This window comes from Zosterops lateralis (assembly GCF_965231275.1).
Source record: "Zosterops lateralis genome assembly, chromosome: 34".
In the NCBI taxonomy this organism is placed as follows: domain Eukaryota; kingdom Metazoa; phylum Chordata; class Aves; order Passeriformes; family Zosteropidae; genus Zosterops; species Zosterops lateralis.
In genome coordinates this window covers 1,144,268-1,171,611 of record NC_139794.1, presented here as the reverse complement: position 1 = coordinate 1,171,611, position 27,344 = coordinate 1,144,268, and the positions used below count along the sequence as shown (strand labels likewise).

General features: G+C 59.5%; 1 protein-coding gene across 1 annotated transcript; it reads left to right on the top strand.

Moving 5' to 3' along the window:
- Nucleotides 1–4,655: 4,655 nt before the first annotated feature.
- LOC310921460 (retinal guanylyl cyclase 1-like) lies at nucleotides 4,656–27,322 on the top strand (the record flags this gene model as incomplete). Its single annotated transcript, XM_083881590.1, has 19 exons — nucleotides 4,656–7,698; nucleotides 8,755–9,056; nucleotides 9,947–10,301; nucleotides 11,636–11,720; nucleotides 12,248–12,344; nucleotides 13,900–14,004; nucleotides 14,654–14,731; nucleotides 14,987–15,067; nucleotides 15,690–15,866; nucleotides 16,542–16,698; nucleotides 17,358–17,507; nucleotides 18,233–18,381; nucleotides 20,495–20,658; nucleotides 22,117–22,309; nucleotides 23,004–23,178; nucleotides 23,881–23,979; nucleotides 25,376–25,470; nucleotides 26,193–26,278; nucleotides 27,232–27,322. 19 exons carry the CDS (start codon nucleotides 4,656–4,658, stop codon nucleotides 27,320–27,322), a joined length of 5,682 nt encoding a protein of 1,893 aa, XP_083737716.1.
- Nucleotides 27,323–27,344: the final 22 nt, after the last annotated feature.

Below are 27,344 nucleotides of genomic sequence, written 5' to 3'. Positions count from 1 at the left end.
GGACCCCCTTCAATTAAGAGACCCCCAATTAAATGACCTCCCCCAATTAAGACACTTCCCCCAATTAAGTGACCTGCCCCAATTAAGGACACCCCCCCAATTAAGACATCCCTCCTAATTAACGGACTCCCCTAATTAAGTGATTCCCTCTAATTAAGGGACCCCCAAAAACACCTGGGACCCCCCAAACACACCTGGGACCCCCCAAAAACACCTGGGACCCCCCAAACACACCTGGGACCCCCCAAAAACACCTGGGACCCCCCAAACACACCTGGCACCCTCCAAAAACACACCTGGGAGCCCCAAAAACACACCTGGGACACCCCAAAGGCACCTGGGACCCTCAAAAACACACCTGGGACACCCCAAAAACACCTGGGACCCCCAAAAAACACCCGGGACCCCCCAAACACACCCGGGACCCCCAAAAATACACCTGGAACCCCCCCAAACACACCTGAATTACCTGGGGAGGTTTTGAGGTGACACCTGAGTTACCTGGGGGGGCTTGGGGTGACACTTGAATTACCTGAGGGGTTTTTGGGGTGACACCTGAGTTACCTGGGGGGAATTGGGGTCCCTCCTTTCATACCTGAGTTACCTGGAGGGGATTTTGGGGTCCCTCCTTTCACACCTGAGTTACCTGAGGGGTTTTGGGGTGACACCTGAGTTGCCTGAGGAGGTTTTGGGATCCCCCTGCACACCTGAGTTACCTGAGGGGGTTTTGGGGTGACACCTGAGTTACCTGAGGGGGTTTGGGGGTGACACCTGAGTTACCTGAGGAGGTTTTGGGATCCCCCCTTTCACACCTGAGTTACCTGAGGGGATTTAAGGTGACCCCTGAGTTACCTGGGGGGTTTTGGGGTCCCCCCTTTCACACCTGAGTTACCTGAGGGTTTTTGGGGTCCCTCCTTTCACACCTGAGTTACCTGGGGAGGTTTTGGGGTGACACCTGAGTTACCTGAGGAGATTTTGGGGTCCCCCCTTTCACACCTGGGGGTCCCTTTGGGGTCTTGGGGGGGGCTAAAGGAACAATGGGGTGCTCGGGGACAGGTGTGACACTGCAGGTGTGACACTGCAGGTGTGACAGGAACAGGTGTGACATGTCCAGGTGTGACATGGGCTGTGACAGGTGTGACACGGGCAGGTGTGACATTGACAGGTGACATTTGACAGGTGACATTTGAGATGTGGCGTGTGCCAGGTACAGGTGTGACATGACAGGTGTGACACGGGCAGGTGACAGGTGACATTTGAGATGTGACATGTAACAGGGGTAGATGTGACATTGATGGGTGACCTTTGACAGGTGATATTGACAGGTGACATTTGACAGGTGACGTGTGACAGGTGATGTGTGACATGGGTGGGTGACACAAGCAGGTGTGGCATTGACAGGTGACATTGTACAGGTGACATTTGATGGGTGACGTGTGACAGGGCTGGGTGACACGGGCAGGTGTGACTTTTGACAGGTGACATTTTATAGGTGACATTTGACAGGTGACATTTGATGGGTGACAGGTGTGACATTGACAGGTGACATTTGATAGGTGATATTTGACAGGTGACATTTGATGGGTGACTTGTGACACTGACAGGTGACATTGTACAGGTGACATTTGATGGGTGATGTGTGACAGGGCCGGGTGACATGGGCAGGTGTGACCTTTGACAGGTGACATTTTACAGGTGACATTTTACAGGTGACACTTGACAGGTGACACTTGACAGCTGATATTTGACAGGTGACATTTGACAGGTGACATTTGCCAAGTGACACTTGACGGGTGACGTGTGACAGGTGACGTGTGACACGGGTGGGTGTGACACTGACAGGTGACATTTGACAGGTGACATTTGACGGGTGACACTTGACGGGTGACGTGTGACGGGTGACACGTGACGGGGCCGGGTGACAGGGCGGGTGACACGTGGCGTTTGACGCGCAGGTGACGCACAGGTGACGTGTCCCTGTCCTGGCCCGGGGGATGAAGGAGCCCGGAATAGCCGGGCCGGATTAGGGCGGGGCCTGGGGACAGAGGTGACACCGGGACAGGGGGGACATGAGGAGGGACAGACACACGACACACACAGGGGACACTGGGGACACCTGGGACAGGTGACAGTGGGGACAGGTGACAATAGGGACAGGTAACCCCAGGTGTGTCACACAGGTGACACTGGGCCAGGGGGTGACACCGGGGGGACCGACACATGACAGTCACAGGGGACACTGGGACACCTGGGACAGGTGACACCTGGCACAGGTGACACCTGGCACAGGTGACAATAGGGACAGGTGACAGTGGGCACAGGTGACACCTGGTGTGTCACACAGGTGACACCGGGACAGGGGGACACCGGGGGGGACCGACACACGACACTCACCAGGGACACCGGGGGACACCTGGCACAGGTGACAATGGGCACAGGTGACACTGGGTGTGTCACACAGGTGACACCTGGCACAGGTGACACACACAGGTGACACGGGGTGTGTCACAGGTGACACCGGGACAGGGAGGACACCGGGGGGACCCACACACGACAATCATCAGGGACACCGGGACACCTGGCACAGGTGACAATGGGGACCGGTGACAATGGGGACAGGTGACACCGGCTGTGTCACACAGGTGACACCGGGCCAGGGGGTGACACCGGGGGGGACAGACACACGACACTCACAGGGGACACTGGGGACACCTGGGACAGGTGACATGGGGCACAGGTGACACAGGACTGACAGGTGACACTGGGTGTGTCACACAGGTGAGACAGGGCACAGGTGACACTGAGTGTGTCACACAGGTGACACCGGGACAGGGGGGACACCGGGGGGGATGGACACACGACACACATGGGGGACACCGGGACACCTGGCACAGGTGACAGTGGGGACAGGTGACAATGGGGACAGGTGACATCAGGTGTGTCACACAGGTGACACCAGGCCAGGGGGTGACACCGGGGGGGACAGACACTCGACACTCACGGGGACACCAGGGGACACCTGGCCCAGGTGACAATGGGGACAGGTGACACCAGGTGTGTCACACAGGTGAGGCAGGGCACAGGTGTCACACAGGTGACACTGGGCCAGGGGGGACACCGGGGGGGATCGACACACGACACTCACCTGGGACACCAGGGGACACCTGGCACAGGTGACAATGGGCACAGGTGACACTGGCTGTGTCACACAGGTGACACCGGGCCAGGGGGGGACACCGAGGGGGACAGACACCCGACACTCACAGGGGACAGGGGGACACCTGGGACAGGTGACAATGGGGACAGGTGACACTGGGGACAGGTGACAATGAGCACAGGTGATCCTGGGTGTGTCACACAGGTGACACCAGGCCAGGGGTGACACCAGTGGGGATGGACACCTGACACTCACAGGGGACACCAGGACACCTGGCACAGGTGACAATGGGGACAGGTTACACTGGGTGTGTCACACAGGTGAGACAGGGCACAGGTGACACCAGGTGTGTGACATAGGTGACAGTGGGCAGAGGTGATACAGGACAGACAAGTGACACCAGGTGTGCCCCCCCCCAGGTGTGTCCCCAGGTGTGTCCCCTCCCCAGGTGTGTCCCCCCCCTCAGGTGTGTCCCCTCCCCCCCGTGTCCCCTCAGGTGGCCCCGCCCGAGGTGGGGGAGGGGCGGATTAGCCCGGGTTTAGCCCCTCCCCCCCCCCCCGGGATTAGCGGGGCCGCGGGGGATTATGGGAATGGGGGGGGCAGGATCATTGACCCCCCCCCTCCCCTCCTCCCCCCGGGAATGGGAACGTGGTCAGGACCCCCCAGTGACCACTGAGTGACCACTGAGGGACCACTGAGTGACCACTGAGTGACCACTGACCCCCCAGTGACCACTGAGTGACCACTGAGGGACCACTGAGTGACCACTGAGTGACCACTGACCCCCCAGTGACCACACAGTGACCACTGAGTGACCAATGAGTGACCACTGAGTGACCACTAAATGACCATTGACTACTGACCCCCTAGTGACCACTGAGTGACCACTGAGTGACCACTGACCACTGAGTGACCACTGAACCCCCCAGTGACCACTGGCCCCCCAGTGACCACACAGTGACCACTGAGTGACCAATGAGTGACCAATGAGTGACCAATGAGTGACCATTGACCCCCCAGTGACCACACAGTTACCACTGAGTGGCCACTGGCCATTGACCTCCAGTGACCACTGAATGGCCACTGACCACTGAGCGACCACTGGCTCTCCAGTAACCACTGACCCCCCAGTGACCACTGAGTGACCACTGACGCCCTAGTGACCACTGACCATTGATCCCCCAGTGACCACTGAATGACCACTGACCACTGAGTGACCACTGGCCCTCCAGTGACCACTGACCCCTCACACTGACCCCCATTGGCCATTGATCACTGACCACTGACCCCCCCAGTGACCACTGACCACTGAGTGACCACTGACCCCCCACTGACCTCTCCCACTGACCCCTGCCCCGACCACTGACCCCCCCAGGACCCCTGACCCCCCCACTGACCACCGTGTGTCCCCCAGGTGACCCCCACGGTGACCATGGTGACATCTCCGGACACCTCCGGCCACCCCCGGGCCTGAGGGACACCCCGGCACAGCCTGGACATGCGGCGCCTTGGGGACAGCGCTGGGGACAGCGGGGACAGCGGCCGAGGTGGCACCAGGACATCCTGTGGGGACACCGGGACGTCCTGTGGGGACACCGGGACGTCCTGTGGGGACATTTCCCACGGTGGTGGCACCTCCGACAGGGACATCTCCAACAGTGGTGACATTTCCCATGGTGACATTTCCCACGGTGACATCTCCAAGAGTGGTGGCATCATCTCCCAGGGTGGCACCTGCAGCAGTGACATCTCCAATGGTGGTGGCACCTCCAACGGTGACATTTCCCATGGTGACATCTCCAAGAGTGGTGGCATCATCTCCCAGGGTGGTGGCACCTCCCACAGTGACATTTCCCACAGTGGTGGCACCTCCTGTGGCATCGTCTCCCACGGTGGCACCTGCAGCAGTGACATCTCCAACAGTGGTGGCATCATCTCCTGTGGTGACATTTCCCATGGTGGCCTCTCCCGTGGTGACATCTCCAACAGTGGTGGCATTTCCCACAGTGGTGGCACCTCCCACAGTGACATTTCCCATGATGGTGGCACCTCCCGTGGCATCGTCTCCCATGGTGGCACCTGCAGCAGTGACATCTCCAATGGTGGTGGCATCTCCAATGGTGGCGGCACCTCCTACAGTGACATTTCCCATGATGGTGGCATCTCCTGCAGTGGCATTTCCCACGGTGGTGGCACCTCCCACGGTGACATTTCTCATGGTGGTGACACTTTCTCTGGTGGCCTCAGCCATGGTGGCATCTCTCAGAAGAGTGACAATTCCTACGGTGACAACTCACACGGTGACATCTCCAACACTGGTGGTGACATCTTTCATGGTGACATTTCTCATGGTGGCACCTGCCAAGGTGACATCTCTCATGGTGACATTTCTCATGGTGGCACCTGCCAAGGTGACATCTCCCACAGTGACATTTCTCAGGGTGACAACTCTCATGTTGGTGGCTCTGCTCATGACGTCATCTCCCATGGTGACATCTCCAACAGTGGTGACACCTCTTGTGCCACCACCTGCCACGGTGGCATCTCCAGAAGTGACACATCCCGTGGTGGCATCTCGCAGGGTGACATCAGCCACAATGACATTTTCCACGGTGGTGGCACCTCTCCTCCAGTGACATCCCATGATGGCACCTCCCGTGGTGGTGGCATCTCCAGCAGTGACATCTCCAGCAGTGACATCTTCAATGGTGACATTTCCCACACGGACATGTCCCACTGTGGTGGCATCTGCCATGGTGGCATCTGCCGTGGTGACATCTCCAGCAGTGACATCTTCAATGGTGACATCTCCCATGGTGGTGACATCTCCAAGAGTGACATCTCCAATGGTGACATTTCCCACATGGACGTGTCCCACTGTGGTGGCATCTGCCGTGGTGGCATCTCCAGCAGTGACATCTCCAAGAATGGTGGCATCTCCACTGGTGACATCAACAATGACATTTCTGATGGTGGCGTCACATCCCACAGTGACACATCCCATGGTGGTGGCAGCTCCTGTGATATCACATGCCGTGGTGGCATCTCCTCCGGTGTCACCTCCAATGGTGACACCTCCCATGGTGGTGGCACCTCCAACGGTGACATTTCCAATGGTGACATCTCCTACAGTGCCACCTCCCACGGTGCCACCTCCCCCAGTGACATCTCCCATGATGGTGGTGGCCTCTCCAGTAGGGACATCTGCCATGGTGGCACCTCCAATGGTGGTGGCACGTCCTGTGGTGACACCGACAACAGGGACATCTCTGACAGCAGTGACACCTCCCGTGGTGGCACCTCCCACAGTGACACTTTCCGTGACGGTGACATCTCTTATGACAGTGACATCTCCTCTGGTGACACCTCCTGTGGGTTTGGGATCTCCCACAATGGTGACACCTCCAATGATGGTGACACCTCCCACCATGGTGACATTTCCTGTGGCTTTGCCACCTCCTGTGATGGCAACACCTCCCATGGCTTTGGAACCTCCCACCATGGTGTCACCTCCCACGGTGTCACCTCCCACCATGGTGTCACCTCCCACGGTGTCACCTCCCATGGTGACACCTCCCACCATGGTGACGCCTCCTATGGCTTTGGCACCTCCAATGATGGTGACACCTCCAATGACTTTGGAACCTCCCACAATGGTGACACCTCCAAAGATGGTGACACCTCCCACCATGGTGACACCTCCCATGGCTTTGGAACCTCCCACCATGGTGTCACCTCCCATGGTGACACCTCCTGTAGCTTTGCCACCTCCAATGATGGTGACACCTCCCACAATGGTGACACCTCCCACCATGGTGGTGACACCACCCACCCCTTCCCCCCCTCCCGCCTGACGCCCCCTCCCCTCCTGCTCCTGCTGCTGTCCCACCACCCCCGGTGGCCTTCCCCGCTGTCCCCCGTCCCCTTCCTCCTCCTGCTCCTCCTCCTCCTCGTCCCCTGTCCCCAACCCTCCTTGGCCGCCACCTTCAAGGTGGGCGTTCTGGGCCCCTGGAGCTGCGACCCGGTGCTGGCGCGGGCCCTGCCGGACGTGGCCTCGCGCCTGGCGGTGGCTCGGCTCAACCGCGACCCGGCGCTGACCGCCGGCTACTGGTGGGACGCGGTGGTGCTGGCCGAAGCCTGCTCCACGCCGCAGGCCGTGGCCGGGCTGGTCAGCGTGGAGCGCTACGCCAGCGCCATCGTGGGCCCGCTGAACCCCGCGGCCTGCGGCGCCGCCGGACTCTTGGCCGCGGCATGGAACAAGCCCTTGGTGTCGTGGGCGTGCGGAGGGGCCGGGGCGGTCACTCTGGTGCGGCCGTTGCCGGAGCCGGCGGCCGTGCTGCACGCGGTGCTGCGGTATTTCCGCTGGGCCCACGTGGCCGTGGTGGCGGCGCCGCAGGACCTGTGGGTGGACACCGGGCAGGAGTTGGCCAGGGAGCTGAGGGCGAGGGGGTTGCCGGTCACCGTGGTCACCGCGGCCGGAGAGGACGAGGAGGAGGCGGAGGCGGCGCTGAGGAGGGTGCAGAGGGCGGACGGAGTGAGAGGTGAGGGGTGGGAGATGGAGGTGGGGTGGGCATGGGGTGCGCATGGGGAGGATGGAGATGGTGGGGATGATGGAGGTGATAGAGATGATGGGGATGGTGGAGATGATGGGGATGGAGATGGAAATGGAGAGGGAGATGGAGATGGAGATGGAGATGGGGATGGGGTGGAAATGAAGAGATGGAGGAGGGAGGGATGGACAGACGGATAGACAGATGATGGATGGATGGAGATGCGAGGGGAAAGAAGGATGAAGATGGTGGACATGGGATGGATGGACACCGGGATGGATGGATGGATGGATGGATGGATGGATGGATGGATGGATGGAAGGAAGGAAGGATGGACAGATGGACAAATGGATGGATGAATGATGAATGAAGACAGACACAGATAGACGGAATGGATGAAGATGGCGGACACGGATGGATGGATGAATGAATGATGGATGATGGATGGATGGATGGATGGACGGAGATGGGAGGGGGAAGGATGGATGAAGATGGTGGAGATGGATGGATGGATGGACAGACAGACAGATGGACAGATGGACAAATGGATGGATAAAGGATGGATGAAGATAGACTCAGTTAGACGGATGGATGGACGAAGATGGTGGACATGGATGGACAGATGGATGGAGGGATGGATGGACAGAGGGATGGATGGATGGATGGATTGAGGGATGGATGGATTGAGGGATGGACAGAGGGATGGATGGATGGATGGATGAGGATGATGATGATGGATAGATGATGGATGATGGATGGACGGATGGATGGATGATGGATGGATGAAGGATGGATCAAGATGGACTCAGATGGACAGATGGCATGGATGAAGATGGTGGACATGGATGGACAGACAGATGGATGGACGGATGGACAGACGGACGGATGGCATGGACAAAGACGGCGGACATGGATGAACAGATGGATGAAGACAGACAAACAAACAGCACAGACAAAACCCACCACCACAACCCCAACACTCAGTGTGGGGAGGTGACACTTCCCGGTGCCACCTCCCCACCTCCCCGTGTCCCCGTGTCCCCGCAGTGGTGGTGATGTGCATGCACTCGGTGCTCCTGGGCGGCCGCGAGCAGAAGGTCCTCCTGGAGAAGGCCGAGGACCTGGGCATGACCGACGGCACCTTCGTCTTCATCCCCTACGACGCGCTGACCTTCGCGCTGCCCTACCGCCGCGTGCCCTACCCCGTGCTGGCCAACAACACCAAGCTGCGCCTGGCCTACGACGCCGTCCTCACCGTCACCATCGACTCGCCCGACGCCTCCTTCCGCGACGCCTTCGAGGAGGCCAAGAAAGCCTACGAGGTCCCCGCTGACCTCGACCCCGCCGAGGTGGGGAGGGGGTCTACAGGGGGGGTTAGGGAGGGTCTGGAGGGGTTTGGGGGTGTCTGGAGGGGTTTGGGGGTGTCTTGAGAGGGTTTGAGAGTATCTCAAGGGGGTTTGGGGGTGTCTTTAGGGGTTTGAGGAGGATTTGGAGAGGTTTGAGGGGGGTCTGGAGGGGTTTGGGGTTTCCTGAGGGGGTTTTGGGGTGTCTTCAGGGGATTTGGGGGCATCTCCAGGGGGTTGGAGGCATCTCCAGAGGGTTGGGTACAGATGGCCATGGCCACCAACTTAGGATGGAGGTGACCACAGCCAATGGGAGATGACCATGGCAATGGTCAGTCATCGGAGATGACTGCGGCTATCTGTATTGACCACGGCCAATGGGAGATGACCGTGGCCATCTCGGTTGACCACAGCCAATGAGAGAGGACCATGGCCATCTTGGTTGACCATGGCCAATGGAATATGACCACAGCCAATGGGAGATGACCATGGTCATCTTGATTGACCATGGCCAATGGGACATGGCCATGGCCAATGGGAGATGACCCTGGCCATCTTGGTTGACCATGGCCAATGGGACTTGACCACGGCCAATGGGAGGTGACCATGGCCATCTTGGTTGACCACGGCCAATGGGAGGTGACCACGGCCATCTCGGTTGACCATGGCCAATGGGACTTGACCATGGCCAATGGGACTTGACCACGGCCAATGGGAGATGACCATGGCCAATGAGAGACGACCATGGCCATCTTGGTTGACCATCACCATCATAGTTGACCACACCCAACCCGCAATAACCACACCCACCACAACCACACCCACCACCCCCCACCCCAGCACCACCCACCACCATCCCCTGACCACGCCCACCACCTTTTTCCCCCCCAAACCAGGTCCACCCTCTCTTCTCCACCATCTACAACTCCATCTACTTCCTGGCCACGGCGGTGGAGGCCACGCGCCGCAGCGGCCGCTGGGTGATGGGCACCAGCGTGGCCGACCACGCCCGCGACTTCCGCCTGGAGGGCTTCAGCCAGACCTTCACCGTGGACCAGGACGGCGAGGTCTCGGTGCCCTACGTGGTGCTGGACACGGACGGCAAAGGCCACCACCTGTGGGCGGTCTACGGGCTGGAGCCCGGCACGCGCGGCCTCAGCTACCGCAGCCACAGCCCCCACTGGCCCCACAGCGCCAGCCCGGCCACCGACGCCGGCTGCTGGTTCGACTCCGGCGCCATCTGCAACGGCGGTGAGTGTCACCTCTGTGGTGGTGGTGACATCATGGAACTGGAATGGCCGTGGTGGTGGTGGGAGGTTGTGGGGCGGGTGTGGCGTCACCTCCATGGTTGTGGTGTCACCGTGGAACTGGAATGGTGGTGGTGGTGGTCAGAGGTTGTGGGGTGGGTGTGGTGTCACCTCTGTGGTCGTGGTGTCACCGTGGAACTGGAATGGCCACGGTGGTGGTGGTCAGAGGTTGTGAGGTGGGTATGGTGTCACCTCCAGGGTTGTGGTGTCACTTCCATGGTTGTGGTGTCACTGTGGAACTGGAATGGTCATGGTGGTGGTGGCACTCATGGTTCTGGAATGACCATGGTGGTGATGGTGACACTCATGGTTCTGGGTCAGCTGTGGTGTCACCATGGTCATGGTGTCACCACAGAGCTGGAATGGCCGTGGTTGTGGGGTGGTTGTGGTGTCACCTCTGTGGTGGTGGTGCCACCATGGAACTGGAATGGCCATGGTGGTGACACTCATGGTCCTGGGTCAGCTGTGGTGTCACCACAGTTCTGGACCAGCTGTGGTCCAGCACCCGTGTCCACCCAACCGTTCACCTGTGTCCACCATGTCCATCTGTCCATCCATCCCTGTCCACCATCTTCATCCATCCATGTCCATCCATCCATCCATCCATCCATCCATCCATCCATCTCCACCATGTCCATCTGTCCATCTATGTCCACCACGTCCATCCATCCATCCATCCATGTCCATCCATCCATCCATGTCCACCATGTCCATCCATCCATCTGTCCATCCACCCATGTCCACCATATCCGTGTGTCCACCCGACCACCCACCCATGTCCACCGTGTCCATCTGTCCATCCACATGTGTCCATCCATCCATCCTCTCTTGGCTCCGCCCACATCCACCCACGGGTGACCTCCAGTGCTACACCCACCGGGTGACATCAGTTCCACCAGGTGACCACAACCCCCTGGTCACTCCTGGTCACCCTTGGGCCATCCCTGGGTCACTCCCGTGGTCACTCCCGTGGTCACTCCTGGTCACTCCCATGGTCACTCCTGTGGTCACTCCCGTGGTCACTCCCATGGTCACTCCTGTGGTCACTCCCGTGGTCACTCCTGGTCACTCCTGGTCACTCCCGTGGTCACTCCCGTGGTCACTCCCGAGGTCACTCCCGTGGTCACTCCTGGTCACTCCCGGTCACTCCCGTGGTCACTCCTGGTCACTCCCGTGGTCACTCCTGTGGTCACTCCTGTGGTCACTCCGTGGTCACTCCCATGGTCACTCCCATGGTCACTCCCGTGGTCACTCCCGGTCACTCTGGTCTCTCCCCAGGGATGGACGCCGGCTTTGTCTTCTTCATGTTCCTCCTGATCGCCGCCCTGATCGCGGCCGGCGCCGCCCTGGCCTGTCACATCCGGTGAGTGGCCCTGGTGGCCCTGGTGGCACCTCGGCAGTTCTGTGTCCCCACCTGGTGGCCCTGGTGGCAGCTCGGTGTCCTCACTGTCCCCAGTGTCCCCAATGTCCCTGGTGTTCCTACTGTCCCCAATGTCCCCACTGTCCCCAGTGTCCCCAATGTTCCCAATGTCCCTGGTGTCCCTGATATCCCCAATGTCACTGATGTCCCCACTGTCCCCAATGTCCCCAGTGTCCCCAGTATCCCCAATGTCCCTGGTGTCTCTGATGTCCTCAATGTCACCAATGTCCCCATTATCCCCATTATCCCCAATGTCCCCATTATCCCCATTGTCCCCGATGTCCCCAATGTCTCCACTGTCCCTGATGTCCCCTATGCTCCCAATGTCCCCAACATCCCCACTATCCCCAATGTCCCCACTGTCCCCAATGTCACCGATGTCCCCAATGTCCCCAATGTCCCCACTGTCCCCACTGTATCCAATGTCCCCGCTGTCCCCACTGTCCCCAATGTCCCCGCTGTCCCCACAGGCGCCGTATCCAGCAGGCTCAGCTCATGAAGGGCCCCAACAAAATCATCCTGACCATGGAGGACCTGACCTTCATCAACACCCAGAGCAGCAAACAGGTGACACGGGGACAACGGGGACAGTGGGGGGGCAATGGAGGGATTGGGGACAGTGGGGAGGAAAAATGGGGACATCAGCAGGAATATTGGGGTGACATTATGGGCTGGCATGTCCCCAAGGGGTGACGTGTCCCCATGGCTGGTGTGTCCCCAGTGGTTGTTGTGTCCCCATGGACTGGTGGGTCCCCAATGGGTGACGTTTCCCCTGTGTGACACCCTGGTGCCCTGTGAGTGTCACCACACTGTCCCCACGAGTGACACAGAGCTGTCCCCATGTGTGACATGTCCCCACGAGTGATGCCCCGGTGTCCCTGCGGGTGTCACCACGCTGTCCCCATGAGTGACACCCAGGTGTCCCCACGTGTGACACGGAGCTGTCCCCATGTGTGACCTGTCCCTGTGGGTGACACCCTGGTGTCCCCATGTGTGACATGTCCCGACAAGTGACATGGCGCTGTCCCCATGTGTGACCTGTCCCCATGAGTGACACCCCGGTGTCCCCGCAGGTGACGTGTCCCTGTGGGTGACGTATCCCATGGGTGTCACCCTGGTGTCCCTGTGGGTGTCACCACACTGTCCCCATGTGTGACATGTCCCCTGAGTGACACCCTGGTGTCCCTGTGGGTGTCACCACGCTGTCCCCATGAGTGACACCCAGGTGTCCCCATGTGTGACAAGGAGCTGTCCCCATGTGTGACCTGTCCCCATGAGTGACACCCCAGTGTCCCCATGGATGGGTGACGTGTCCCCACAAGTGACAGGGTGCTGTCCCTGCTGTCCCCACGAGTGACACCCTGGTGTCCCCACAAGTGACCTGTCCCTGTGGGTGATATGTCCCCATGGGTGTCACCGCGCTGTCCCCATGTGTGACCTGTCCCTGTGGGTGACACCTGGTGCCCCCGTGGGTGACCTGTCCCCATGTGTGACGTGTCCCCTGAGTGACACGGCATGTCACCGCTGTCCCCGCTGTCCCCATGAGTGACCTATCCCCATGAGTGACACCCTGGTGTCCCTGTGGATGGGTGACCTGTCCCCTGAGTGACACTGTGCCCAGCTGTCCCTGTTGTCCCCACAAGTGACATGTCCCCTGAGTGTCACCCTGCTGTCCCTGTGGGTGTCACCACGCTGTCCCCATGAGTGACACCCTGGTGCCCCATGGATGGGTGACGTATCCCATGGGTGTCACCCTGGTGTCCCTGTGGGTGTCACCCCACTGTCCCCATGAGTGACACACAGATGTCCCTGTGGGTGTCACCACATTGTCCTCATGTGTGACACGGCGCTGTCCCCATGGGTGACCTGTCCCTGTGGGTGACACCCTGGTGTCCCCATGTGTGACCTGTCCCCATGAGTGACACCCCGGTGCCCCATGGATGGGTGACATGTCCCTGCTGGTGTCCCCATGTGTGACCTGTCCCCACGAGTGACACTTTGGTGTCCCCATGGGTGTCACTGCACTGTCCCCATGTGTGACCTGTCCCCATGAGTGACACCCCGGTGCCACATGGATGTGTGACCTGTCCCCACGAGTGACGCTGTCCCGGTGTCCCCGCAGGTGGACAGCAGCCACGCCAGCCTGGCGGGTCAGAGCGGGGGTGACAACAAGAGCGTCCGCAGCGCCACCCCCGGGCCCGACACCACCAACGTGGCCGTGGCCGAGGTGAGACCCCGCCCCCCGCCCCCTGCCCCTCCCCCGCCCCTCCCCCACCCTCCCCGCCTCCCCTCCCCCCTCCCCTCCCCCTCCCCCCTCCCCACCTGCGGGGGCGACAAGGCGAGGCCACCTCCGGAGGGACCCCGCTGTCCCCAACTTGGGGACCTTGGGTGATGATTGACAGCTGATCATGGCCCCGCCCCTGGGTGATGATTGACAGATAATCTCCACCCCCTTCAGGCAATGATTGACAGCTGATCCCGCCCCTGAGAGATGATTGACATGAGCCCATGGGCTCATAGCCCCGCCCCCGAGGCGATGATTGACAGCTGATCCCACCTATGAGGGATGATTGACAGCTGCTCCCAGCCCCACCCCCAGCTGATGATTGACATCGCCCTCCTGGGTGATGATTGACAGCCAGGCCCCTCCCCCTCGGGCACTGATTGACAGTCAGGCCCCGCCCCGGGCGCTGATTGACAGCCAGGCCCCGCCCCCTCGGGCGCTGATTGACAGCCAGGCCCCGCCTCCCGGGGCGCTGATTGACAGCCAGGCCCCGCCCCCTCGGGCGCTGATTGACAGCCAGGCCCCGCCCCTGGGCGCTGATTGACAGCCAGGCCCCGCCCCCGGGCGCTGATTGACAGCTGCTTTCCCACAGGATAACGCGAAGGGCAACAGCAACCTCCCCCTCCTCCTGCTCTTGTTTAACCAGCAGGGCCTTGTCGCCTCCGTGCAGGTAAGTCCTGGAGCCAAAATCCCCCCGAGTGACCCCAAAATCCCACCCTCGGCCTCGCCCCTCCCCCTCCTCCCACCTGCCATTTGAAGGGGGGAAATTCGGGTGGGATCTGAGGTGTGTGTTGTGTGTCCCCTGTGTGTCCCCTGTGTGTCCCCCGTGTGTCCCCGAGTGTCCCCGAGTGTCCCCGAGTGTCCCCAGGTGTCCCCAGGTGTCCCCAGGTGTGAGGAGGCCTCACCCCCCTCCCCTCCCCCACAGGGTGACTGGGTGTGGCTGAAGAAGTTCCCGGGGGACCAACACACGGAGCTGAAACCGGCCACCAAACTGACCTTCTGCAAGGTGAGGGGACACCGAGGGGCTGGGGACATCGAGGGGGCTGGGGACATCGTTGGGACATCATTGGGTCATGGGGACATCGAGGGGTCATTGGACATCGTTGGGACATGGGGACATCAAGGGGTCGTGGGGACATTGTTGGGTCTCGGGGACATTGAAGGGTCATGGGGACACTGAGGGGTCATGGGGACATCATTGTGTCATGGGGACATTGTTGGATTATTGGACATTGAGGGGTCATGGGGACATTGAGGGTCATGGGGACATTGAAGGGTCATGGGGACATTCAGGGTCATGGGGACATTGTTGGGTCATGGGGACATCAAGGGGTCATTGGGACATCGAGGGGTCATGGGGCATCATTGGGACATCATTGGGTCTTGGGGACAGTGAAGGGTCATGGGGACATTGAGGGGTCATGGGAGATTATGGGATCTTGGGGACATTGAGGGGCCATGGGGACATTGAGGGGCATGGGACATTGTTGGGTCTTGGGGATATTGTTGAGTCATGGAGACATTGTGCCATGTGACATTGTTGGCTCATGCTCTGTCCCACCTGTCCCCACCCTACACATTCCCATGTCCCCCCAATGTCCCCCGATGTCCCCCGGTGTCCCCGGCAGCTGCGGGACCTGCGCCACGAGAACGTGAACCTGTTCCTGGGCTTCTTCCACGACTGCGGCATCTTCGCCATCGTGTCGGAGCACTGCTCGCGCGGCAGCCTGGAGGACCTGCTGCGCAACGAGGACATGAAGCTCGACTGGATGTTCAAGTCCTCGCTCCTCATCGACCTCATCAAGGTGGTCACCACCACGGGGGTGGCCTTGGTGACCGTGGGGTGGCCACGGAGGTCTGGTGGTCATTGGGGTGGTGGTGGCCACGGTGTTGATTGCTGACCATGGCATTGCTGACCATGGCGTTGTTGACCATGGCGTCGTTGACCATGGCATTGCTGACCATGGCGTTGTTGACCATGAAGTTGTTGACCATGGCATTGCTGACCATGGCGTTGTTGACCATGCCGTTGTTGACTATGACAATGGTTGACCATGGCATTGATTGTTGACCACGACAATGATTGCTGACCATGACAATGGTTGACCATGATGATGTTGACCGAGGCAATGGTCGACCATGATGATGATGGACCACAACAATGGTTGACCATGCTGTTGCTGACCCTGGGAATGGCTGACCATGACGTTGATTATTGACCATGACAATGGTTGACCAAGACAGTGGTTGACCATGATGATGGTTGACCATGACGATTGTTGACCACAGTGTTGCTGACCCTGGGAATGGCTGACCATGACGTTGATTGTTGACCATGGCAATGGTCAACCATGACGATGGTTGACCAAGACAATGGTCAACCATGACGTTGATTGTTGACCACGGCGATGGCTGACCACGGCACTGACCACCCCATCGCTGACCACCGCGCCGCTGACCGCCGGTCGCTGTCCCCGCAGGGCGTGCGGTACCTGCACCATCGGGACGTTGTCCACGGGCGGCTCAAGTCCCGGAACTGCGTGGTGGACGGGCGGTTCGTGCTCAAGGTCACCGACCACGGCTACAACCAACTGCTGGAGGCCCAGCGCGTGCCGGCCCCGCCCCCGCAGCCCCACGGTGAGGGCGGGGCTGGGGGTGTGGGCGTGTGGGCGTGGCCTCGTGGGTGTGGCCATAGGGAAATCAATGGGGGCTCCATAAGGGGGTGTGGCTTTGGGGTGGGCGTGGCTCTGGGTGTGGCAAATTGGACAGCTCTAAAGGGAAGGGGCGTGGCTTCCCAAAGGGAAGGGGCGTGGCCTTGGGAATGGGTGTGGCCCAGGGAAAGGGGCGTGGCCTTTGATTTGGGGATCTGTATTTTAGATTGGAGCGTGGCCTATAGGTGAGGGTGGGGCATTGGGGCGGGGCTTACACTGGGGGCGTGGCCTCAAAGTTGTGGGTGGTGCTTCACAGCCTGAGGGTGGAGCTTGGAAAAAGGGGGTGTGGCCAGAACCAACCCCACCCAATCAAGGCAGGGTCTCCTTAAAGGGGCGTGGCCTCGTGTGTGGGCGTGGCCTGTCCATTCAGTGATGTCACCTCCTCTGAATGGTGGGCGTGGTTTATAGTGTAGGGGGCGTGGCCTGAGAATGCCACACCCCATATCTGATATGGGCGTGGCTTAAAGGCGGACACACCCTCAAACCACCTCCCATTGGGTCCTGGCTTGGAGTGGGCGTGGCCTACTGGGGAGGTGGGCGTGGCCATGACTGGGTGGGCGTGTCCAAACGTGGCCCCGCCCCCAGAGCGGCTGTGGACGGCGCCGGAGCTGCTGCGGGACGAGGCCCTGGAGCGCCGCGGCTCCTTCCGGGGGGACGTTTACGGCATCGGCATCATCATGCAGGAGGTGATCTGCAGGAGCCCCCCCTACTGCATGCTGGGGCTGCCCCCCGAAGGTGAGGACCCCAAAACCGACCCCAAAAACGGGTTCCTGACCCCCAAAACCCCCCATAGCCCCTACTGTGTGCTGGGGGTGCTCCCCGAGGGTGAGGACCACAAAACTTACCCCAAAAACGAGTTCCTGACTCCCAAAAACCCCCCTGAACCCCCCTGAGTCCAAAACTGACCCCCCCAAACTGACCCCAGAAGTGACCCCAAAACTGACTCCATGACTTGACCCCAAAGCTGACCCCGCCCTTGATCCTGACCCCCAAACCTGACCCCAAAACTGTCCCCAAATTGACCTCAGAGCTGACCCCATAACTAACCTTGTCCCCCCAAATATGACCACAAGCCTGACCCCAAATGACCCCACACTGACCCCTCACTGACCCCATAACTGACCCCACACTGACCCCACACTGACCCCACACTGACCCCAAACCCAAACCTGACCCCACACTGACCCCACACTGACCCCACACTGACCCCACACTGACCCCATAACTGACCCCACACTGACCCCACACTGACCCCAAACCCAAACCTGACCCCTCACTGACCCCACACTGACCCCATAACTGACCCCACACTGACCCCACACTGACCCCATAACTGACCCCACACTGACCCCACACTGACCCCAAACCCAAACCTGACCCCTCACTGACCCCACACTGACCCCATAACTGACCCCACACTGACCCCACACCTGACCCCAAACCCAAACCTGACCCCACAGAGATCATCGAGAAGGTGCAGCGCCCGCCCCCCCTGTGCCGCCCCGCGGTCTCGGCCGACCAGGCCCCGCTCGAGTGCATCCACCTGATGAAGGAGTGCTGGAGTGAGCAACCCGAGAAACGGCCCACCATCGACCAGGTGTTCGACCAGGTGAGACACCTGCGGGACAGGTGAGACCAGTATGGGACTGGTGAGACCAGTATGGGACCAGTATGGGGCACTGGGACCAGTATGGGATTATGGGACTGGTGTGAGCTGGAGTGAGCAACCCTAGAAATGACCCACCATCGACCAGGTGTTCGACCAGGTGAGATACACCTGGGGCAGGTGAGACTGGTATGGGACAGGTGAGACCAGTATGGGACCAGTGTGGGGTTATGAGACTGGTGTGGGCTGGAGGGAGCAGCCCAAGAGGAGACCCACCATCGACCAGGTGTTCGACCAGGTGAGACACCTGCGGGACAGGTGAGACCAGTATGGGGCAATGGGACAAGTATGGGACAGGTATGGGACTGGTGTGGGCTGGAGTGAGCAACCCGAGAAACGGCCCACCATCGACCAGGTGTTCGACCAGGTGAGACACACCTGGGGCAGGTGAGACTGGTATGGGACAGGTGAGACCAGTATGGGACCAGTATGGGGTTATGGCACTGGTGTGGGCTGGAGGGAGCAGCCCGAGAGGAGACCCACCATTGACCAGGTGTTTGACCAGGTGAGACACACCTGGGACAGGTGAGACCTTTATGGGACCAGTATGGGACTGGTGAGACCAGTATGGAACACTGGGACCAGTATGGGGTTATGGGACTGGTGTGGGCTGGAGGGAGCAGCCTGACAAGAGACCCACCATCGACCAGGTGTTCGACCAGGTGAGACACCTGCAGGACAGGTGAGACACACCTGGGACAGGTGAGACCAGTATGGGACCAGTATGGGGCAATGGGACCAGTATGGGGCAGGTGTGGCACTGGTGTGGGTTGGAGGGAGCAGCCCAAGAAGAGATCCGCCATTAACCAGGTGTTTGACCAGGTGAGACACCTGTGGGTCTTCCATGGGGTTTCCATGGGGTTCTATGGGGTTCCATGGGGTTCCATGGGATTCTCTGAAGTTCCATGGGATTCTATGGGGTTCCATTGAGTTCCATGGGGTTTCTATGGGGTTCTATGGATTTCCATGGGGTTTCCATGGGGTTTCTATGGGGCTCCATGGTGTTCCATGGGGTTCCATGGGCTTCCATGGGGTTCCATGGGATTCTCTGAGGTATCTGTGGGTCTGACCCACATCTCCTCCCCCCGTGGGGCAGTTCAAGGGCATCAACAAGAGCCGCAAGACCAACATCATCGACCGCATGGGATTCCATGGGTTTCCATATGTTTCCATGATGTTCCATGGGGTTCTATGGTGTTCCATGAGATTCTGTGGGGTTCCATGGGGTTTCTATGGGGTTCCATGGGGTTCTATGGGGTTCCATGGGGTTCTATGGGGTTCTAGGGATTTCTATGGGGTTCCATGGGGTTCTATGGGGTTCCATTGGGTTCCATGGGGTTCCATGGGATTCCATGGGGTTCCATGAGGTTTCTATGGGGTTCCATGTGGTTCTATGGGGTTCCATGGGGTTCTACGGGATTCTCTGGGGTTCCATGAGATTCCATGAGGTTTCCATGGGGTTCCATGGGGTTCTATGGGATTCTCTGAGGTTCCATGGGGTTCTATGGTGTTCCATGGGGTTCCATGATGTTCCAAGGGGTTCTGTGGGATCCTTTGCGGTCTCCATGGTGTCCCATGGGTCTGACCCACATCTCCATCCCCCGCAGGGCAGTTCAAGGGCATCAACAAGGGCCGCAAGACCAACATCATCCAACCCATGGGGCTCCATGGGTTTCCATGCGTTTCCATGATGTTCCATTGGGTTCCATGATGTTCCATGGGGTTCCATGGGATTCCATTGGGTTCTGTGGGGTTCCATGGGGTTCTATGGGGGTTCTGTGGGGTTCCATAAGGTTCCACGAGGTTCCATGGGATTCTATGGGATTTTCTGGGGTTCCATGAGATTCCATGGGGTTCTATAGGTTTCCATGGGTCTTTATGGTGTTCCTTTGGGTTCCATGGGGTTTCCATGGTGTTCCTTGGACTTCCATGAGATTCTATGGGTTTCAATGGGATTCTATGGAATTCCATGAGATTCCGTGGGTTTCCATGGGGTTCTATGGGATTCTTTGGGTTTCTGTGGGTCTGACCCACATCTCCATCCCCCGTGGGGCAGTTCAAGGGCATCAACAAGGGCCGCAAGACCAACATCATCGACTCGATGCTGCGCATGCTGGAGCAGTACAGCAGCAACCTGGAGGACCTGATCCGCGAGAGGACCGAGGAGCTCGAGATCGAGAAGCAGAAAACCGACAAGCTCCTGACCCAGATGCTGCCGCCGTGGGTCACCCCGGGGGGCCGGGCGGGGTCAGGGGGGCTGGGGGGGGTCAGGGGGCTGGGGGTCACCCCATGGGTGTCACCCCATGGGAGGTTTGGGGTGGAAGGTTGGAGGGACATTCAGGTGTGGAGCTGGCCCTGGTCTGTGGGGCAGGAGGGGACAGTGGGGGGAGATGTGGGGCAGGAGAGGTCGAGGAGGGTCACCAGGAGGAGGTTGACCCAATGACCACCTTGACCCATTGACCACCCTCTGGACCTATGGGGCTGGACAAGGTCGAGGTGGTCACTGGGGACAGATTGGGGTCAACCTTGACCCATTGACCACACCCAGACCTGTGGGTCAGGAGAAGGTCAAGGTGGTCACTGGTTGTGGTCAACCTTGACCAACTGCCCAACTGACCCACTCAGACCTCTGGGTCAGGAGAAGGTCAAGGTGATCACTGAGAAGGTCAAAGTGGTCACTGGTTGTGGTCACCCTTTGACCAACTGACCCCCCCAGCCCTATGGGTCAGCAGATGGTCAAAGCCACCCTTGGAGACCCCTGTGGTCAACCTCGACCCCACTCACCCCACCAACATCATCGACCCCATGGGATTCCATGATGCTCCATGGTTTTCCATGGGGTTCCCATGATGTTCCATGGGGTTTCCATGGGGTTCCCACGAGTTTCCGTGGAGTTTCCACAGGTTTCCATGGGTTTCCATGGTGTTCCATGATGTTCCATGGGTCTCCACGGTGTTCCATGGGGTTCCCATGGGTTTCCATGGAGTGTCCATGTGGTTTTCATGGTGTTCCACAGTGTTCCATGGTGTTCCATGATGTTCAATGGTGTTCCATGGTGTCCTGTGGGGTTCCATGGTGTTCCATGGATTTCCATGGTGTTCCATGGGATTCCATGGGTTTCTATGGTGTTCCATGATGTTCCATGCGGTTTCCATGGGATTCCATGGTGTTCTATGGTGTTCTATGAGTTTCCACCGTGTTCCATGTTGTTCCACAGGTTTCCATGATTTTCCATGGGGTTTCCATGGAGTGTCTATGGGGTTCCATGGTGTTCTATGGTGTTCCATGGGGTTCCATGATGTTCCATGGGTTTCTATGGTGTTCCATGATGTTCCATGGTGTTCCATGATGTTCAATGGTGTTCCATGGGTTTCCAGGATGTTCCATGGTGTTCTATGGTGTTCCATGAGGTTCCGTGATGTTCCATGGGATGTCTCTGGGGTGTCCATGGTGTTCCATGGGGTTCCATGGGGTCACCAGAACGTCCCAATGACCACATTGGCCACTCTTTGACCACCAAGACCCCCTGGAAACTCCGGGTGACCCTTTCTGACCCTGGCTGACCCCTGCTGACCCCTGACTGACCCCTGCTGACCCCTGGCTGACCCTGGCTGACCCCTGACTGACCCTGGCTGACCCTGACTGACCCCTGCTGACCCCTGTCTGCCCCCCGGACAGGTCGGTGGCCGAGGCGCTGAAGATGGGGACGCCGGTGGAGCCCGAGTACTTTGAGGAGGTGACGCTCTACTTCAGCGACATCGTGGGCTTCACCACCATCTCGGCCATGAGCGAGCCCATCGAGGTGGTCGACCTGCTCAACGACCTCTACACGCTCTTCGACGCCATCATCGGCTCCCACGACGTCTACAAGGTGACCACGGTGGCCACGGCGGTCAAGGGGCGGTCACTCGGTCATGGGGTCGTGGGTGGTCACCTCAGGATGGCCAGTTGGGGTCCCATCATCAAGGTGACCATGATAATGGTGGCTGTGGTCACTCAGTCATGGGGTCGTGGGCGGCCACCTCAGGGTGAGGGTTGGGGTCAGTGGTGGCATCTACAAGGTGACCACAGTGGCCACAGCGGTCAAGGGGTGGTCACTCGGTCATGGGGGCGTGGGGTCATGGGTGGTCACCTCAGGAAGGGGGTTGGGGTCAGTGGTGGTGGCTACAAGGTGGTGGCCATGGTCAAGATGGCCCCAAGGACCTGCCCAAGGTGTCCCCAAGGACCTGCACAAGGTGACCCTGTGGGTGTGGCCAAGGTGTCCCCACAGACCTGCCCAAGGTGACCCCATGGGCGTGGTCATGGTGACCCCAAGGACCGGCCCAAGGTGTCCCCAAGGACCTGCCCAAGGTGACTCCATGGGCGTGGTCATGGTGACCCCAAGGACCGGCCCAAGGTGGCCCCATGGGCGTGGCCAAGGTGTCCCCATGGTACTCCAAGCCATGCCTTTGGCCCCGCCCACCAAGAAGCGACACGCCCACCACATGAAGATCACCTGAGGTTCCTGAGGGAGGTGGGCGTGTCCCAGTGGGCGTGTCCAGCCCTGACCCCGCCCTCCCCGCCAGGTGGAGACCATCGGCGACGCCTACATGGTGGCCTCGGGGCTGCCCAAGCGCAACGGGAACCGGCACGCCGGTGAGATCGCCAACATGTCCCTGGACATCCTCAGCTCCGTCGGCACCTTCAAGATGCGCCACATGCCCGAGGTGCCCGTGCGGATCCGCATCGGGCTGCACTCGGGTACGGCCCCGCCCCCTGTGTCCCATTGGTCAGCTCGGACACGCCCCCGGCACGCCCCGGCCACGCCCTCGGGGGTTGTCGCCCCGCGTTGGGTGGTGGGTGGTTGGCGCCTTGTGTTGGGTGATGGGTGGGGTTGGGTGGTGCTTGTTGATCGTGAGGTGTTGGCCACGCCCTTAAAAGCCACGCCCACCTGGTGTTGGCTTGATGGTCATGCCCCTTGTTGGCCATGCCCGATTTTTTTATCTTGGCCCCGCCCAACTTGCCAATCTTGGTCAACGCTCAACGTGGTCGTGACGCGTTGGCCCCATTTGGGCCACTCCCCTTTTGGGCCACGCCCCAAAGGCCACACCCTCTGTGATCACACCCAAATAGGCCACGCCCATCTATGACCACACCCAAATAGGCCACGCCCATCTATGGCCACACCCAATTTGGCCACACCCAACTCCTTGGCCAACACTCAATGCGCATTGCCTGTTGACCCCACCCCTGTGTGACCCCGCCCCTTTTTGACCCCGCCCCTTTGTGACCACACCCATCAATGACCACACCCATATTGGCCACACCCAATTTGGCCACACCCAGCTCCTTGGCCAACCCTGAATGCTCATTGCCTGTTGACCCAAACTCCTTCCATGACCCCGCCCCATCTGTGGCCACGCCCCTTTTTGGCCCCGCCCCCTGACGTGGCCCCGCCCCCAGGGCCGTGCGTGGCGGGCGTGGTGGGGCTGACGATGCCGCGGTACTGCCTGTTCGGGGACACCGTCAACACCGCGTCGCGCATGGAGTCCACCGGACTGCGTGAGTGACACCGGGGACACCGTGGGGACACTGTGGGGACAGGGATGGGACTGGGGACATCATGGGGACAGGGACAGGGACAGGGGACAGGGACAGGGACGTCATCAACACTGTGTCACGCACGGAGTCCACCGGACTGCGTGAGTGACACCGGGGACACCACGGGGACAGGGGGACACCATGGGGACAATAATGGGACACGGGACAGGGCTGGGGACACTGTCAACACCGCATCACGCATGGAGTCCACCGGACTGCGTGAGTGACACTGGGGACACCACGGGGACAGTCAGGGACAACATGGGGACACTGTGGGGACAGGGATGGGACAGGGACAGGGGTCAGGGGACACCGTCAACACCGCGTCGCGCATGGAGTCCACCGGACTGCATGAGTGACACTGGGGACACTGTGGGGACATTGTGGGGACAATGATGGGACTGGGGACATCATGTGGACAATGATGGGGACAGGGGACAGGGACACCATGGGGACAATGATGGGACAGGGACAGGGGACACTGTCAACACCGCGTCATGCATGGAGTCCACCAGACTGCATGAGTGACACTGGGGACACCGTGGGGACATTGTGGGGACAGGGACACCATGGGGACAGGGGTGGGGACACCATCAACACCACGGGGACAGGGGTGGGGACACCGTCAACACCACGTCACGCATGGAGTCCACCAGCCTGAGTGAGTGACACTGGGGACAGGGGACACCGTGGGGACACTGCGGGGACAGGGATGGGGACAGGGACAGGGAGCACCATGGGGACACCATGGGGACAGGGACAGGGACAGGGACACATTCATCCAGGTTTTTTGGGGTGTTTTGGGGGTTTTTTTTGGAATTGTTTTGGGAGTGTTTTCGGTGGTTTTAGGGTTTTTAGGGGTGTTTTGGGGTAATTTTGGTGGTTTTAGGGATTTCTGGGGTGGATTTGAGGTGAATTTTTTGATTTTTGGGATATTTTGGGGTGGTTTTGGGGTCTCTAACCCCCCTGTCCTGACCCCCAGCCTATCACATCCACGTGAACCAGCACAGGAGCACTGGGGACGGGCTGGGGGGGGTTTTGGGGTGTTTTTGGGATATTTTGGGATATTTTGGGGTGGTTTTGGGGTCTCTAACCCCCTGTCCCCCCAGCCTATCGCATCCACGTGAACCAGCACAGGAGCACTGGGGACGGGCTGGGGGGTGTTTTTGGGGTGTTTTTGGGATATTTTGGGGTGGTTTTGGGGTCTCTAACCCCCCCTGTCCTGCCCCCCAGCCTATCGCATCCACGTGAACCAGCACAGGAGCACTGGGGACGGGCTGGGGGGTGTTTTTGGGGTGTTTTGGGGATATTTTGGGGTGGTTTTGGGGTCTCTAACCCCCCCTGTCCTGCCCCCCAGCCTATCGCATCCATGTGAACCAGCGCACCGTGGCCATCCTGCTCTCGCTGCAGGAGGGCTTCAAGGTCGACATCCGCGGCAAGACCGAGCTCAAGGTCAGACCCAAACACCCCAAATCCCCCAAAATACAGCCCCAAACACCCCAAACCGCCCCCAAAAACCCTAAATAGAGCCCAAAACTGCCCAGAACAGCCTGGAAAACCCCAAATACAGCCCCAAACTGCCCCGAAACACCCCAAAAAACTCTAAATGGAGCCCAAAACTGCCTGGAAAACCCCAAGTACAGCCCCAAACACGCTAAAACAGCTGAGAAACCCTAAATACGGCCCAAATCGCCCCAAAATGGTGTAAAACCATGAAAATACAGCCCAAAACACCCCAAATTGACCCCACAGCCCCTTAACTGATCCCATAACTGACTCCTGATCACATAACTGACCCCTGACCCCATAACTGACCCCATACCCTATAATTGACCCCATAACTGACTCCTGACCCCACACCTGACCCCATAACTGACCCCTGACCCCATAACTGATCCCTGCCCCCATAACTGACCCCATAAGTGACCCCTGACCCCATAACTGATCCCTGTCCCCATAACTGACCCCATAAGTGACCCCTGACCCTATCAATGATCCCTGACCCCATAACTGACCCCATACTCCGTAAGTGACCCCATAACTGACCCCATACCCTATAACTGACCCTATAACCCACAGAGTAAGAGAGTAGAGGACACCTACTGGCTGTCCCCCACCCCTGACCCCACACTTGACCCCTGACCCCATAACTGACCCCATAACTGACCCCATAGGGAAAGGGAGTAGAGGACACCTATTGGCTCGTGGGGCGTGAGGGATTCACCAAACCCATCCCCACCCCCCCCGACCTCCTGCCGGGGTGAGTGGGGTTGTTATGGGGTTATGGGGCGGGTGTGGGGCTATGGGGTGGGTGTGGGGCCAGTGGGGCAGGTATGGGGTTATGGGGTTATGGGGTGGGGATATGAGGTGGGGCTATGGGGTTATGGGGTTGTGTGGCAGGAATATGGGGTGGGGTTATGGGGTGGGGCTATGGGGTTAGAGGGTGGGGTTATGGGGTGAGGTTATGGGGTGGGGTTATGGGGTTGTGGGGTGGGATTATGGGGTTATGGGGAGGAGTTATGGGGTGGGGAGGGGTTATGGGGTTTTGGGGTTGTGGGGTTATGGAGTTATGGGGTTATAGGGTGGGGTTATGGGGTTTGGGGTTATGGAGTTTGGGGTTATGGGGCAGGGTTATAGGGTAGAGCTATGGGGTTATGGAGTGGGGAGGGGTTATGGGGTTATGGGGTGGAGTTATGGGGTTATGGGGTTATGGGGTTATGGGGCAGGGCTATGGGGTTATGGGGTTGTGGAGTTATGGGGTGGGGTTATGGGGTGGGGGCGGTTATGGGGTGGGGTTATGAGGTGGTTATGGGGTGGTGGGGCGGTTATGGGGTGAATGGAGTATGGGGTTACAGGGTTATGGGTTTGTGGGGTGGGGAGGAGTTATGGGGCAGGAATATGGGGTGGGGTTATGGGGCAGGAATATGGGGTGGGGTTACGGGATGGGGTTATTACCCCTGGGGGGTCCCTGGGAACTTCAGGCGGTCTCGGGGGAACATCAAGAATTTTGGGGGGATCCCTTGGAATTGGAATTTGCGGGGAGGTCCCTGGGTGGGGGAGGGGAGGCACAGGAGCTCCTGAGCCCAGGGACACAACGAGGGGGTGGAGACCCCCAAAACCCCCTAAAAACACCCCAAAAAACCTCCAAAAAATCCCCAAATCCCCCAAATTCCCCGAAAAATCCCAAATTTCGGGGAATTTTCCCCACGGCAGTGCGAGCAACCACGGGATCAGCCTGGACGAGATCCCGGCCGAGCGGCGGCGGAAGCTGGAGAAGGCGCGGCCGGGCCAGGTGCTGAAATAGCCCCGCCCACCAGGTCAGTGGC